General features: G+C 41.6%; 1 protein-coding gene across 1 annotated transcript in view; it reads right to left on the bottom strand.

Annotated features, from left to right (window-relative positions):
* The window catches only part of LOC143290762 (uncharacterized), a 120,732-nt gene that overhangs the window by 75,884 nt on the left and 28,425 nt on the right, over positions 1-16,423 (bottom strand). The window contains exon 6 of the mRNA XM_076600274.1: positions 6,302-6,633. Within this exon, the coding sequence (XP_076456389.1) occupies positions 6,302-6,633 (332 nt within the window). The remainder of the gene's footprint in view (positions 1-6,301; positions 6,634-16,423) is intronic.

The raw sequence follows: 16,423 nt of genomic DNA, 5'->3' as shown, positions 1-16,423 counted from the left end.
GCAAATGTTATACATCAGTGCTACACAGAAGACTTGTCAAATGGGCTGAAGAAAATGATATGCTAACAGAGTCACAGGCTGGATTCAGGCGTGGTTATGCCACAACAGATCATATTTTTACTCTGAACGTGGTTATTGAGAAATCTTTATCAAAGAAGGGAGGCAAGCTTTACGCCTGTTTTGTCGATCTGAGAAAAGCATTTGACTCTGTGCAACGTCAGCCTTTGTGTGATATTTTGATTCAGAAAGGTATAAAGGGGAAATTTATGAATGCTATCATTGCTATGTATAAATGTGTTACGTCTTGCATACGTATTGAAGATAAGTTAACTGAGTTTTTTGATTGTCCCGTTGGCTTAAGGCAAGGTTGTATGTTAAGCCCTATATTGTTTTCGTTATTTGTTAATGAAATTGCTTCAGCAGTTGAAATCAGTGGTATTCATGGAATTCAGTTTTTGCCTAATTTATTAGAGTTGCTCATTCTTCTGTTCGCGGATGATATTGTACTGCTATCTAACACTGCAATTAGTTTGCAAAATCAAATTAATATTCTGAATAATGCATGTAAAACACTCTTCTTGAATGTAAATACTGACAAGACTAAAGTGATGGTTTTTCGAAAAGATGGCTTTTTGGGAAGATATGAAAAGTGGAATCTCGATGGAAATGCTCTGGAAGTAGTGAATGAATATAATTATCTAGGGTTTGTGTTAAAACAAAAATGAGTATAAACAAAGGAGTAGGGATTTCAGAGCAAAAGGCAAACATGCATGCACTGACTGTATAAAATATATAACAAAGCTGAATGATATTTCGAAAGGATGTTTTTTCAAAACATTCGATGCTCAGGTACAACCCATTCTTTTGTACGCTTCTGAGATGTGGAGTCTTAACAGACTTGATAATATTGAGAAAGTTCATTCCTTTGCATGTAAACGTTTTTTTAACATAACACTTACAGTACCAAACAAGTCTGCATACGGCGAATTAGGACGTTATCCACTGTATATAAATAGTGCAACAAGGTGTATCAAGTACTGGTTAAGTTTGCTGAATATGAATGTGCACCGATTACCCAGACAGGCATATTTGATGTTGTTTAACTTAGACAAAAGGGGAAAAAAATGCTGGGTGTCTTTAGTAAAAAATACTTTATTTAGACTTGGGTTTGGATATGTCTGGTTGCAACAAGGCGTTGGTTGTGAGCAAACATTTTTGTCATTATTTAAGCTGGTGTACCTTGCACAGGAGATAGAGACTGCCTTTCAAGAAAAGAAGAAGGTGCTTGCAGTCTTCGTGGACCTAACCAAGGCCTTCGACAAGGTCTGGAAGGCAGGACTTCTCCTGAAGCTCCTCAACAAGAAAGTGGAAGGGAAGATGTACCGCTGGATCCAGGATTTCCTCCAACACCGCAGGGCAAGGGTAAAACTCGACAGAAAAACCAGCCATCGGGTCACTCTACAGCAAGGTGTGCCGCAAGGAGGAGTCATTTCCCCTACACTTTTCCTCATCTTCATCGACGACATCGCTGAGAAGATCTCCAAGCATGTCTCCAGAGCCCTCCACGCTGATGACTTTGCTGCCTGGAGTGCTGCGGAATACCTCACGTCCGCCAGCCACAGAATGCAGGAAGCACTCAACCACGTGGGAACATGGGCCTCTGCCTGGGGAGTAGACATCAACACCACCAAGACAGTCTCAGCAATCTTCTCGCTGTCACCGATGTCAGAAACCTCCCACCTCAAACTGAACGGAAAGCAGTTGAAACAGGATGACACGCCAACGTACCTGGGTGTGAAGCTCGACAAGCGACTGACATGGAACCCCCATCTCAAGGACATCGAGAGACGAGCAACCAGAAAACTGGCCATCCTGAAAAAACTCGCCGGGACCTCTTGGGGTGCCAACAGCAGCATACTGCAGAGGGTGTACACTGGAACTGTCAGGCCAACCCTGGAGTATGGCAGCACTGCCTGGGCCACGACATCAGCAACCAACACAAGCCGCCTGAGCAAAGTTCAGAACGCAGGCCTACGGCTGATCACTGGCGGGATAAAGACGACTCCAGTTCAGGCGATGGAGAAACACACAGGCCTCCACCCACTCGAAGATAGACGAGAGGAAAAAGTCTTCATCCACAGCGAGAAGCTCCTGCGCATGCCAACTCACCCAATGCACGAAAAACTGAAGCACCCAACAAAGAACAGACTGAAGCGGACCAGCTTCAACCACCTCTCCAAGGCCCTGCACCGCCAACATGAAGACCTGCTGCCCTCGTCCCCTGCCGAGATGGAAACACTCCCCGACTTCGAGGAACCGGCCGACCAACTGGAAGGAGTCTCAATCATCACAAAAGTCCCTGGCATCGACCAAAAGGACTGCCAAGCCCCTCCCCTGCTGAAAGCTCTGACATTGGAGATGATTGAGACTCGGTACAACCCCAGCGAATGGACGCACGTCTTCACAGACGGATCCTCGGAGGGAGCGGTGAAGAATGGAGGAGCAGGCATCTTCATCAGGCACACAGATGGAAGACTGACCCCTGGAGCCTTCCCCACAGGAAGAATCTCCTCGAACTACAGAGCGGAGACAGCAGCACTACTCCATGCTGCACAAGGCCTCAGGACGTCAGTCAACCCACCACCAAAGATAGCCTTCTTCACTGACTGCAGATCTCTCCTACAGGGACTCCAGTCAACCAGAAACGAACAGCAGCTGACAAACATCAAAGCAGCCCTTCATGACCTTTCAAAACGGTCGACTGTCACTGTTCAGTGGGTTCCTTCTCACTGTGGGGTCACGGGGAACGAAAAGGCCGATGCTCTCTCCAAGGCAGGCAGCAAAATGAAGCAGTTCAGCCACCCCGTGACCTACAGAGAGGCCAGGACCATCATCCACAACCGTTACCAGAACCAGTGGAAGAGAAGGCTGGGTGCAAACAGTGGTGTCGATCCAATCCACCAGCTCCAGAGACACCAGCAGACAGTCCTCTTCAGACTGAGAACTGGCCACTGCCGACTACTGAGTCACCTTCACCGTATGAAGATCGCCCACACTGATGAGTGTCCATGTGGCACTGGACCCCAGACCCCTGAACACATCCTCCAACACTGCCCAACCCATGAAGCTCTACGGCGTCAAACCTGGCCAGGGGGCACAGAGCTACAGGCGCAGCTTTGGGGAGACCACCACGACCTGGAGAAGACCGTGGGTTACATCGTGGCGACAGGGGTGACCGTCTGACGCAGCCAAAACATCGAACGCAGAAGAAGAAGAAGCAACAAGGCGTTGGTTGTGAGCAAACATTTTTGTCATTATTTAAGCAAAGAATGAAAGATATATTTATGCAGGAGTGGGACGAGTCAGTAATGTCTAAAGATATATATCATAACTACAGACTGTTTAAAACTGGTTTTCAGTGTGAGCAATATTTTGAATATGTGGATAAAAAGTGTTTTAGGGACTGTTTGGTAAAATTACGGCTTGGTTTGCTCCCAATAAATGGATCATTTTTTAGAAGAACATTCAAATGTAATTCAGATTACACATGTAAACGTTGTAATGTAATCGAAGATGAAAACCATTTTATAAACAATTGTGTCCTTTACAATAACCTGCGGCAAAAACATCTAAACTCTGAAGGTCAATTGTATGTTCACTTGATGAAGAATGGTTCTGTTTACAGTATTCGTAAACTATGCATTTATATATTTAATGCCCTGAAGATACGACAGGAATTCTGTGACAACAATGATGAAAGTTAAAATTAATTTACTATGCACGAGAAGCACTTTTGTTCTACAGGTTAAGTTAGTACGTATTTTACATTTTGTTGTGGCTGATCAGGTTAAGTTAGTACGTATTTTACATTTTGTTGTGGCTGAGTGATCACCATATTGTGTACTTTTGACCTCTTTCTAGGGGCCGGAGGCCTGGAGATTAAAGTTTTGTTCTTGTTCTTGTTCTCTCTCTCTCTCACTCACTGACATACACATACATTCACACTTTTTTTTAAACCAGTTCTGTGCCATCACCATCACTGTCTATTGTTGATGTCTTCGTGAACGCCACTGTCATTATCATGATCATCATTGTTGTTTCCCCCATTTCTTGTTTCTTTTTCTCTTTCATTTTCTCTTAGATTTGTACTGATTTATTTATTTGTCCTCCAACAGTTCTGTTTTTCACCAGTGCTCTATATGTTCTGTGTATGTGTGACAGACTGCATATGAGACTCTGCTTGTGTGTGTGTGTGTGTGTGTGTGTGCGCGCGCGCTTATGTGTGTGTGTGTGTGTGTGTGCACGAGTGCATGCATATATGCACATGCACATGCATTCATGTATGTGCAAGCGAGTTGAATGAGTGGTGTCATTATGTCTGCTGTGAATGTCAGAAATGGTTTCATTTTAATGAATTTTGTAATGTATATTAAGTGCTCTGAGCTCCATTGGAGAAAAAAACACTGAATAAGTGTTCATTATTAAACCAGCCATACTGAAACCTCAACTGAAGAAAATGAACCTGGACCCCAGCAACTTGAAAAATTACAGACCCATCTCTAACTTGCCATATCTCTCCAAAGTTCTTGAATGACTCATGCTCCATCAACTTTTCTCTCATTTGACCTCTAACTCACTCACTACTCAGCGATCACCATCTGCTTACAGGCCTGGGCACTGCACAGAGACCGTTCTTCTATGCACTGTAAATGATTTGTTGAATTCTCTAGACAAAGACAAAATTTCTGTTCTACGTTTGGACATTTTTCTGCAGCCTGTGATACTATAGACCATGATATTCTTCTTTCATGTTTGAATCAAACTTTTGGAATTACAAGCACTGCCCTCAACTGGTTTCGATCTGATCTCTCTGACAGAAAGCAAATTGTCCTTAAAAATGGAAACAGATCTTCCAAATCAACTCTTACTTTTGGCGTTCCCCACGGCTCTGTGCTGGGCCCAGTGCTTTTCATACTCTACACCACTCCACTTACACCTTTCATCGACACTTATTCCATCCATCATGACATATATGCTGATGACACTCAACTTAAACATTCTATTCCCCTCCAAATTATGAACATCTTTTTCAAAATCTCCAAGACTGTGTCAGAGAAGTGAAAAATTGGATGACATAAAACAAACTGAAACTAAACGATGATAAGACTGAAGCCCTCAGACTCCTTCCTCCATCTGTAGATGCCATTTCCCTGTCTTCCACTGTCGATGTCGGAAACTCTTATCTAATTCTCTGATAATGTCTGTGACCTTGGCTTTTTCCTCGATAAAGATCTTTCCATGCAGTATCACATCAGCAAAACCTGTCAAGCAGCCTACTTTGAACTCAGACGAATCAGCTCCATACACCACTACATTCACACTTGATGCAACCAAAACACTAGTTAGTTCATGTATACTCTCTAGATTAGACTATCGCAACTCTCTTCTTATCAGTTGTCTGCAAATACTCCTCAGACCACTACAGCAGGTACAAAACTCCGCTGCCAAATTGATTTACAAAGCAACAGATCTGCACACTGCACATCCCTTCTAAAGGAGTTGCACTGGTTACGCATAGAGCAAAGAATTAAATACAAAGCCACCTGTCTCTGCTACCATGTCATAGCTGAAACTGCACACCAATACCTCTCTGACATCTTTCAAATCTATATAGTCTCCCCCTCTCTTCACTCTGCTGCCAATAATAGAACCTTCCACGTCCCACGATACAAAAGAGGACAGCATGGTGGTCAAGCATTTTTATCATCTGCTGTTCAAATATGGAACTCATTGCCTCACCACATCCATCACAGCCCCTCACTGCCTTCCTTTAAATCTAACCTCAAGACTTTCCTCTTCCAGCAGCATTTCCTCTAGACCCTCTCTCATACATGAAAATAGTTGATTGTGTAGGTATATTTGTAACACTGTATTGTGTGCATCAAATGTATGTATGTATGGATGGATGGATGCATATGTATGTATGTATATATGTATTGTACGTACAAGTCTGTATGCACACTTATGTTTATTGTGCACGATTGTGAGTTGAGGACTGAGTGTGTTTCGTATGCATGTGTGTTTGAATCGTAAAGTGCTTTGTGCAATGAGGAAAGCGCTGATAAATGTCCAGTTATTATTATCATATTAATATAATAATCATCATTATAATCATTATTAGTTGCTAATCAAGCAGCAAACATGAGTGACAAGGAAGCAATGTATACCAGGGTACAGAAAACAGGGTAGAGAAATGAAGAAAGGAAACATGATCCCAAGCTGCTGCCTGCCACTGCCTTACCTGTGGACCCCATGGGACTGGAATGCGAGGACAGATCTTCCTGAGAGCTATGGGAGCTCAGTCCCCTGGACATGACATCATCAAGGTCTGCTGGCATAGGCCGAGCCTTGGCAAACATGGACTTGGGACGAGGTTGACGACGGCTGGAATGGTTTCGTCTGTTGACTGAATGATCCCGTCTGTTTGATGAGCGGTCTCGACGACTGACAGTGGAGGGTGAGAGTGATTTGTCTTCATCCTGCTCCAGTTTCTTTTGGATGTACTGCTGGAAAATTGCCTCCCTGCGGGCTTTTTCCTCTGCCTTCTTCTTCTCTTGCTCCTCTTCCTTCACTCTAGACAAAGGTAAGTACATGTATATCACAAAAAATCTGAAACTGAATGTTTACAGCATTCATAGAAACATTCCTGCATTTGTCACACTTTATCAGCAGCAAAACAAAACACAACAGAATTTGTCATTTGATCAGCAGCCAACTGCCAGACAAATTTACTTTATCCTCCTAGCTCTGGTTAACTCTTTCATCCCTGCAGCACGGTTTTCCGGTTTACATGATTTTTACCCTTCATTCCTGGAGGCCAGAAAACTGTGAAGCAGAGAATTCCCCCTTTCCTTCCTGCCGCCTGGAAAATCGGTTCTCGTGGTAAGCACTTTGAACTTCCCGCAAGTCGTGTCATCAGTGCATGTCATCTATCCTTGACCGGGTCACTAGCAGGGCAGTGTTTATGAGTGGAATGGATGCCAGACACCCTCTTCCCCCTCCCTAGGCCATGGGAAAGTGGGCGCCACTACATTCTTGCTGCTGTGCTGTGTAGATACACGCACACAGAAAAACGGAATGTGTAGAAAGTTCGGATTGTAACCAGTTTCCTGATGATGAGTTTTACAACGCTCTAACAGATAATGATTTCAATCTGTTTCAAATGAATGACAAGGAGAGATAGCGGGTGATGAAAAGTTCAAAAAGTAACAAGTGAAAATTGTGGTGTATACTTGTGCAGTAACTGGCATGACTGCTTCAAGGTATATCACACACGTGTCAGCTTTGTGTGACATATTACGTGATGACTGTGACACGGACATGCGTATTTAGAGACAGTATTGTTTCTGAATAGTTTTTGTTCAAGAATTGTGTAGATAATGATCTGATTCTGGCTCAGTGACTGCTAGTGTAGTGAAAGGCATATATTCTCTTTGAGACAAAGTTCAAATCATTCATGTGATAAGGACAATAGCAGTGACAATTGTGACAGTTTTTCGTGGATATGACTAGCAGTGTGGCACTGAGATACATATGAGGCACTACTTGGTGAGTACCTGCATGATGTGCATACTCTTCAAGCAAAACACTGTCCTGCATGTAGTACGTACTTGTATGCATTGTGTTTGACCCCAAAGTCACCTGTTTTACACCTGAGTGTCACCAGAGATGTCACCCTATATTGTCAACAGGGTCTCAGACAACTTCTCACATCAATTTTGAACACAACAGTATATGACAATCTCAGTGTACTGTTATGAGCCACGTTGCCGTAAGCCTCTAAAATAAGTGCCCTGCTTCATACTTTCTTTCTCTTCTCTAAATCCAGGAATGAAGGGAATATGCGAATGGTAGGGATCTCAGAACAAGGGGGAGTAATGGTTCACAGAAAAATAAGAACGAAAGAGTTAAAGCATAAGGCACCAATAAAAAATCTCCAGCGATTTTGGTCTTCAGTGAGCCAGCTGATTCTATTCCAGGTCTTGCCTGATGTTTTCATCTCCTCTTCTCCATGTGCCCAGAAGTCTGCCTCTCTTTCTTTTTCCTGAGGGCAGAGTACATATAGTCCTTAATTGTACCTGGGTGCTACAGACATTCTATTTCTGACCCAAATTCTACAATTTCAAGTATCACATTGCCACAGTTTACAATAACTTTTTATTTGGTAAACAAACCATCACTGTTAATGATTCATGTGTCCATACACCAACATACATCAGCAGGGGGATTTTCACAATACCTGCTTTATTGTTTGGTCAGTTCTTCTGTCCATAATTACCTGTAGTTGTGGTTTAAGAATCCAGACAATGTTAAACGCCCCCCCCCCAAAAAAAAACAAAAAAAAACAAACAAAACAAAACAAAAACAAAAACAAAACAAAAACAAACAAAAAACAACAACAACCCTAAAACACTCCCCGGTTTGGCAGTTGTGAAATGTGCGGCCAACGCAAATAGCAGACAGTTTAGAGTTAACTGCAAAATCTAACAATTTAACTCCAGTCATCCCTATCAAACAACAGAAAGGATCACTAAGTCGTTCAAGTACAGTACCAGACTTTCCTTTCTTGCCACCAAGAACCTCTTTCTTGAACTTTGCATATTAATAGTATTCTTTCTTTCTTTTTTATAGTTTTTTCCCTTTCATTTTGGGTGACTTTAAGATGCCCATCTGTGTCCTCGGAGAGTTCCTTTGCACCTGGTGAGTCTTTGAGAAACTATCCCAGAAGTCTCCCTATGGCTTCCAACACTGATGTGGGCTCTGATGGCACAGTTGTTGTGTTTCCCGGCCACAAAGGCTTCAGTGGGGGAGCCACTGGCGCAGGTGCCCGACTGAATGATGATTCTCTAAAGCCTGCTCCTCTAATGAGTTTTCCTAGTGCAGCAAGGAAAGAACTTGTGAAGTGAAACGCACCATCACATACCTCATTCTCCTGGGACTGTTTATTTTGCCAAATGGCCATTAGTGCTTTCTGTGCATGAATTTGGACATAGCAGCGTCATCTGCAGAAATTTGAATGGGGGCTTGAATGTCAACTATTTTGAGTACAGGCTCCAACCTTTCCTTTGTGGAACATGACTGGAGCTCTGGAAGCTGATACTGAAGGCTAGGTGGGTGTGTTGATGAAGGATATGCGTCACTGAGCAAGGGTGTCTGGGCCTGATTTTCAATTTCTTGCCACTTCTTGAATGGCAATTCCATTGGTTGAATATGTTGTGCCAGATCCTGATCCTGTCAACTGTAAATCAACATTGTTTCCGCAGGAATGAGAATCATGTTATTGGGAGAGATGGTTTCTAGCAGTAAGCTGCTACTTTAAAGGCCATTGAAGCAGACTGCTGTTTCAGGTTCAAGAACACAACTGTGAGACGTGGCCAAAGTGATTCAAAATAGGTATACTGACATGTTAGGTGCTTCCTGTTCAATGGCGGATTGAAGCACTTTCGCATTTCCACTTTCCACTTGTGAAAGCACAATATGTGTCTTGCGAAACAGAGGCAGGGATTCTGTATTACTTTTCAGAAGCATTTTTTGTTCCAGTCAGAACATTTCATAGAAAGTCCTTTGCAGAATCAGGAGCCTTTTGATATTCAGTCAAAAAAGACACCATTGCCAGTGGCCAAAGACTCACTTGAGCTTCTCTGTAACTCTGAATGAGACAGCAGAGAATGAGGGCTGCCTCTTTCAGCCTTCCATCATCTGATGCTGAGAAGCACTTTTAATGGTTTGGCCTGTGTGTATGTCTAATGAGTATAGTAATGCATTCTGTTATTTGGAGCTGCAAAACTATTTTGTCCCCAAATATTCAGTCCTGTAGTTTGGATTGTGATGCTGGGGGTGTTTCTCTCTTGCATGCATAATACAACTCTCAGCATTGATACACACTTTACTTCATCTTCGCCAATGATGCTCTTTTCCATTTACTTACACGCATGCTTAAAAGTGTCCCTGTGGGCCTCCTTTTGCTCTGTAAATAATGTGTCTCTTTTTCCATGGCTATCCACATGCCTCAGAATTAGGTCCTTTCTGGAAGATTTTGTGGTAGTGTGTTTCCCATGCCACACGATCTGTCATGTATAATTTTAGACAATCACGACAATTCCCTCGGTTTGAGTAGCTGTCTTTTTGATCAAGTCTTCAGCAATTTTCCACGCTTTCTCCATTCGACAGCTCTGGTCTTTAGAAACCGGGTCCCATTTCTCCACTTTATCACACATGATGAAGCAATCTTTTGGAATCAAAAACAGTCCAAGCTTGCAGTGGAAGTTGTCTTTTTTTCCTGAGAGTTGATGGTCTGACTTTGGTATCCTCCTCCTCTTGGCTTTCTGTTCCTGTCAGTGTTTTCACATATCTGATATTTGAAAAGTTTTTGAAACACTCTCTGTGAAATCTGTACAACATACCATATAGTCTCTTTGAAAACTTTGTGTAACTCTCAAAATTTGTATGAGTTTTGTGAATAAATCAAATTTTATATTTGTCAATCTGAGCCTTGCTTTGTTCATTCACTAATCTTATGCATGTCTTGAAGCTGTTTTTGTTGTGAATGAAGCAGAATTTGTTTGTCCTCATTTCTACCTTTTCTGTTTAACACAAAGAAATGAAATGTAAGTTCATGATGGAGTACTGTGGTGTTGCAATCAGTTATTCTCATCTATATGGCTAAAAGAAGAAAAAGCGATGTATAATCTGTCTATCTATCTAATTTATTATCTATCTATCTATTTAATAAAAATGCGTTGGAAAAATAAAAGAACAAAACAAAAGCAACCCTTTTCATTTACAATATGGCCCTTGCAGTTGGCTGGGCCACAAACTATATTTATTACTGGTTAAATGCTTTATTACATATATATATATATATATATATATATATATATATAACATACATATTCTAATACAGTGCCTAATTATGTGAGCAGTTACCTCACGCTGATAAAGAAATCTTTCATCCTACTTGATCACATGACAAGCTATTACGGCAATTATCCATTTTTAAAATAGCAATTATCCATTTTTAAAGTAAGTCATAGAATAGCTCACTCTAATCCCTTTCTGTAGACATAAAGAAATTAAATGTGTGATGAAATATGTGGATGTAGTGTTGTTTCAAGTACATATTCCCCGAAAGTCATTTACAGGGCCCCAAAGGAGGAAAAATGGCCAATAATTCCCCCCCCCCCCCCCCTTGCATTTATACCGTAATTTTAACTTGGCAGACAGGTAAATTATGATTTCTTACATAAAAACACACAAGAAAATCAATATGAAAAATCCACTTCTTTGTTGGTGGCCTGGTGATTCCCAGCACATTCTGGGGATTATGAATGCCTCTAAGCCAGCTTTTGATTTTCTTGTTTGTTCTCCATGTTTCTGAGGTGAACAGGAGGATTTAACAGACATCTCATTTATAGGTTTTCAGTATGACCAACAGATTTGCAAAACAGATGATTTCCAGTTGTTCTGCAGTCTGCTGAAGGTTTGTGCTGTGAGACAAATTCTGATGGATATCTCCTTGATGCAGCTGTCAGCTGAGATGTTACTGCCAAGATACTTGAAGTCCTGCACTTCCCCCAGCTTTGTTTTCTTTGTGTCACTGTTCTCTGCTTTCATCACCTTGGTCTTATCAGGATGGATCCTGAGCCGAGTCTGACACTTATTGCTGTCTGGTCAACCCTGTCTTGTCCTGGATGTCTTTCTGGATGTGTGAGAACAGAGTAATATCAATAAGATAAGATAAGATAAGATAAGAATAACTTTATTATCTCCAACTGGAGAAATTTGGTCAGGTGCATTATCACAACATAGACAAGTAAACAACATGGGGACCATAACTGTAAAAACCAACAACAGCCCCAACAAATATTACGAAGATACAAATGTAAAAAATATCACATACATCGTTTCATACATACATCCACACACTGCAGGTAATAACTAGTATTCTTAATGTAAAAACAGAAAGAATTAAGAAACATTATTTGAATATAATTATAAACATAGCCTACTATACTGCACATTGATTATAATAGACAGATAAGATAAGAATAAAGATGAATTGCGGAAAACCACAACCAGATAATCAGCACACACCCGCACCGCACCCCCCGCCCCCCCACCCCACACACGCGGATAACTTGATTAAACAAGAGTAATAAACATATGTTCTCAAATAAAAGCATTTCACATATTCGCTTTTAAAAACATTGCAATTAATTATTACATCGTAATTATTAAACAGAAATATATTTAGAATATGGACGTTAGCATTAGACATATTCATTTTACATTCATCCTGCATATTGCACATTATTCTTCCTACATATTGCACATTCATTATAACCAATTGTCACGTTTTAAGCTCAGTAAACACACACACACACACACACACACACACACACACCACAACTAGAACAAGGTACAGCCTATCATGCACGGACTTTCACACGTCTCACACGAGAGTGCGCGCGCGCACACACACACACACAGTTTTCAAGAATTTAAAAGGTGGATTGAACGTGGAATAAAAGTCTTCAGAGCTCTGGATTTCAACTTAAAAGTTCTGTAGCGTCGTCCTGATGGCAATAACTCATAATACTTTGCTAAAATATGGGTGTCGTCAGTTGCTATCTGCCTGCTTTTTTTAACCACTCGACTTTCATACAGCTCTTGCATACTAGCTTGTTTCACTCCCACAATTTTACTGCATACACTCATGACATCGTTCAAAACACGCTTACTCCTCACTCCCAAACTTCCATACCAGCACATAAATGAAACTGTAAGCACAGACTCGATACAACATCGATAATAACTTTGAAGAATATTTGAATTTATACCAACATTTCTAAGCTGTAAACAAAAAATTCTAGATTGACATTTCTTATGAATGGAATCAACATTCAATTGCAATAATATCAATCACTTTGTTGCCCATCGTGATGCACACAGCACTGGTTGTTGGCTTACATGTCCTTCAAGATGCTGATGGCTTTTGTTGGAAATCTGTATGGTTCAAGAATCTTCCAGAGCATGCGGCGGTTGATGCTATCGAAGGCCTTTCCTAAGTCAATGTAGTTGATGTAGAGAAAAGAGTTTGATTCAAGTGACTGTTCCACTGTGGTGCACATGATATAGATCAGGTCTAAGCATCCTCGTCTGCTTCTAAATCATGCCTGCTCTTCTCTTAGGATCTTCTCAATGGATTCTCTGCAGAAGGATGCTATAAAAGATCTTTCCTGGTACTGACAGTGGACTATGTCCCTTCACTTGCCAAACAAACACCACACTGTGCCCTTCTTTGATATCTTGATGATTATGCCTTTCTTCCAGGCTTCTGGAACTTTCTTCTCCTTCCACACTTGGTTTAAATGTTTTGCCAGAGCCTTGCCACTCATTGTGGGGTCTGCATTCTGCATTTGTCTTCACCAGGTGCTCTGTTTCTTTTTGTTTGTCTGATGTCTAATACACATGGTTCCAGGTCACACGCCTCACCGAATGAGTCACTTGTCCCAGTATATTTTGTGTCAGTTTAGACATTTGCACTTTGTGAATGACCATGAAGGAACAGTAAGCATCAGTGGCAGGACAATCACCAACCTGTGTTTTGCCGATGACATTCACAGATTGGCAGGGAATAAAGAAGAGCTCGTGAACTTGGTGGAATGCCTTGGCAAAACATTTACAGCTTCTGGCATGGAGATCAGTGCAAAGAAGACCAAACTGATGACTAACAACTCCAACAGCATCAGCACTGATGATATCAACTGTGAGAAACTGGAAACTCTTCAAAGCTTCTGATCTTGGAGCAATTGTTTTGGATGAAGGCTCCAAGCCAGAAATACTCTCCAGAATAACTCAGGCAATAACAATACTGACAAAACTGGATTAACAAAAAATAACGCTCAGCTGAGCACTTCCTTGCGGCCCATCTGGATTATCAAAAATCATGCTCAGCTCAAAGATCAGACTGATACACTTCCTTGTCATTTCCACATTTCTATATACCTGCAAAACATGGACCTTGACAGCTGCAGTAGAGAATAAGATACAAGCTAAAGAGATTATATGCTTCCTGAAGATCCTTGGCATCACATACAAGGACCACATCACAAACTATGAAGTGCATAGAAGAGTCAAGCATGCTAACGGGCCATACAATGATCTACTGACCACTGTAAAGAAAAGGAAATTGAAGTGGTGTGGCCATGTCTGGCATTCATCAGGACTGGCCAAGACCTTCCTGTCTGGAACAGTAGAAGGGACAAGGAGAAGAGGCAGGCAGAAGAAGAGATGGGAAGACAACATCTCACAGTAGACAGGTCTGACCCTGAGTGAGGCAGTCAGAAGGACAAACAACTGGAAGGGATGGAAGAGGCTGGTTGCCAAATGTATGATGTCTCCACAGTATATGAGACTACAAGATAGACAGATAGACTTTGTGAATTGCCCTGTTTGTATGTGGATGTTTTAAGATAAATTTCAGATTTGTTTTTGTTGCGCTCCATCGTTCGTCAGGATGGCCGTCCTGCTAATTTTCATCAGTTCAAGACTGGCCATTTTGAACTGAATTGTCTATCATTCGTTGTTCTGTTCTTGCATGCATGGAAAGTGAGCATGTGCGAGCAAATGGTGCTCGGAGCCTCCAGTGGTGGTAGGACTGAGGTGTGTTTACATAGATATGCTGTGGTGAGGCTGTACAATACTGTGGCCTTGTCCAACTCCTGGCACTCTCAAAGAACACAGCGCCTCTGACCCCTGCAATAACCTCTGAACTATATTAACTTGGAATCAGCTACAGTTTGCCATGTACATGAACATGGCAGTGAGGCAGATGTAAACATATTCCCTTCATCACATCTAATACACGCCACTGGCCCTGTGAGAAGAACACTTGATCTGCTAACTTCTTCAACCAATCGAGATTCTCAAGGTCAATAACTGTGATGAACAGCCAAAACAAACAAAATTACTGTAAGAATTCAACACTCAGTCAGCCTGCAAAGAAAGGGATGATACCCATTTTAAACACTTTCATACTTGACACTGACCCTGACATCTTCTGTATTACTGAGTCCTGACTCCGTCTGCATGGTGACGAGGCCAAGTGTAAAGACCTAGCACCACCTGGTTACAGCACTGTCTTCTTCACTTAGCTCTCATATGGTAGTGGCATAACCATCATCATGAAAGAGAGTCTGTCTGCCAGTGTGACCATCAAGGCTGACTTCCCATTTCTCCATGCTTCAATCAAACTCGTCTACCTGATCACCATTCTTCCTCAGCATAACATCAGCTTTTTCATCTTCTATTATCCTCCTCCAAATGGAAAGAAAAAAACTGACAGAACATTTTGAGCATGCCAATAACCTGAAAGGTAAGCTGTTGACTGTGGATGATATTAACTTCAACTTCGATAAGCAATATCTGCACTCAACATCAAAGGTCCTTGGACAAGTTGAAAACATTCAGTTTAGCCACCCCAACATACTGCCGTGACCACATCGTTCACTGGGTTATCTGCCAAGACGATGACAATCTCACAGTCTGCCAGTGTGGACTACAGTCACCCATGAGGCCACTGCCCTTCAGGCAGTACTAGACAAGCCCACCCCTGCCTCTCATTGCAAGGTATTATCCTGGAAGGTTTCTTGTCCATTGTTCTTGATGATAAATTGCCTGCAGCAAAGAGAAGCGATGTGCAGAAGTACAGTGGAAGGTATGCAGTTTAATTCTCTATAATCAGATCTATCAGAAAGTCAAGAACTTTATTTTTCTAATGCACAAGGCCAAGACTGTTTTTCAACACCAAGATCTCTGAAGCTGTTATCAAGCAAAGACCTCGACCTGTATTGCATTACAAATAAGCTCTGTGCTGGAGATATTTCCTCCTGTCTATCCATTTTCAATATTGCCTGGTGTATTCTCTTATGTTTTTCTGCTCAAGTCAAAAGAATGTTAATCTTAGGAAAGAACTTGATTCACAGTCAGTTTTGTCACATCCTTTGGGAAAAGAATTTCAGGGTGTTCCTTTAGTTACTTTTGCCAAGTCAGAGAAAGACGTACTCATAGTGTTGAAAAAGTCTGCAAAAACAAAATAAACAAGCAACAACAACCAGAACAAAACCAACAACAACAAAAAACACAAAAAAACAACAACAACAAAAACAACAACAAAAAAACGTGACCTTGACCCCCTTCTCACATCATTACTGTATGAGTGTTTGGATGTTCTGCATGCACTAACAAAAATCAGATATGATTCTTAAAGTTCTGGTATCTTCCCTGATATATGCAAAATTGTGCTTGTTAAGCCTCTACAAAAGAAAGCCACTCTTGATCACAACCACCTCAATGTTTTCAC

This window comes from Babylonia areolata, chromosome 16 (genome assembly GCF_041734735.1).
Source record: "Babylonia areolata isolate BAREFJ2019XMU chromosome 16, ASM4173473v1, whole genome shotgun sequence".
NCBI lineage: Eukaryota > Metazoa > Mollusca > Gastropoda > Neogastropoda > Buccinidae > Babylonia > Babylonia areolata.
This window is presented reverse-complemented; position numbering and strand designations above follow the sequence as displayed.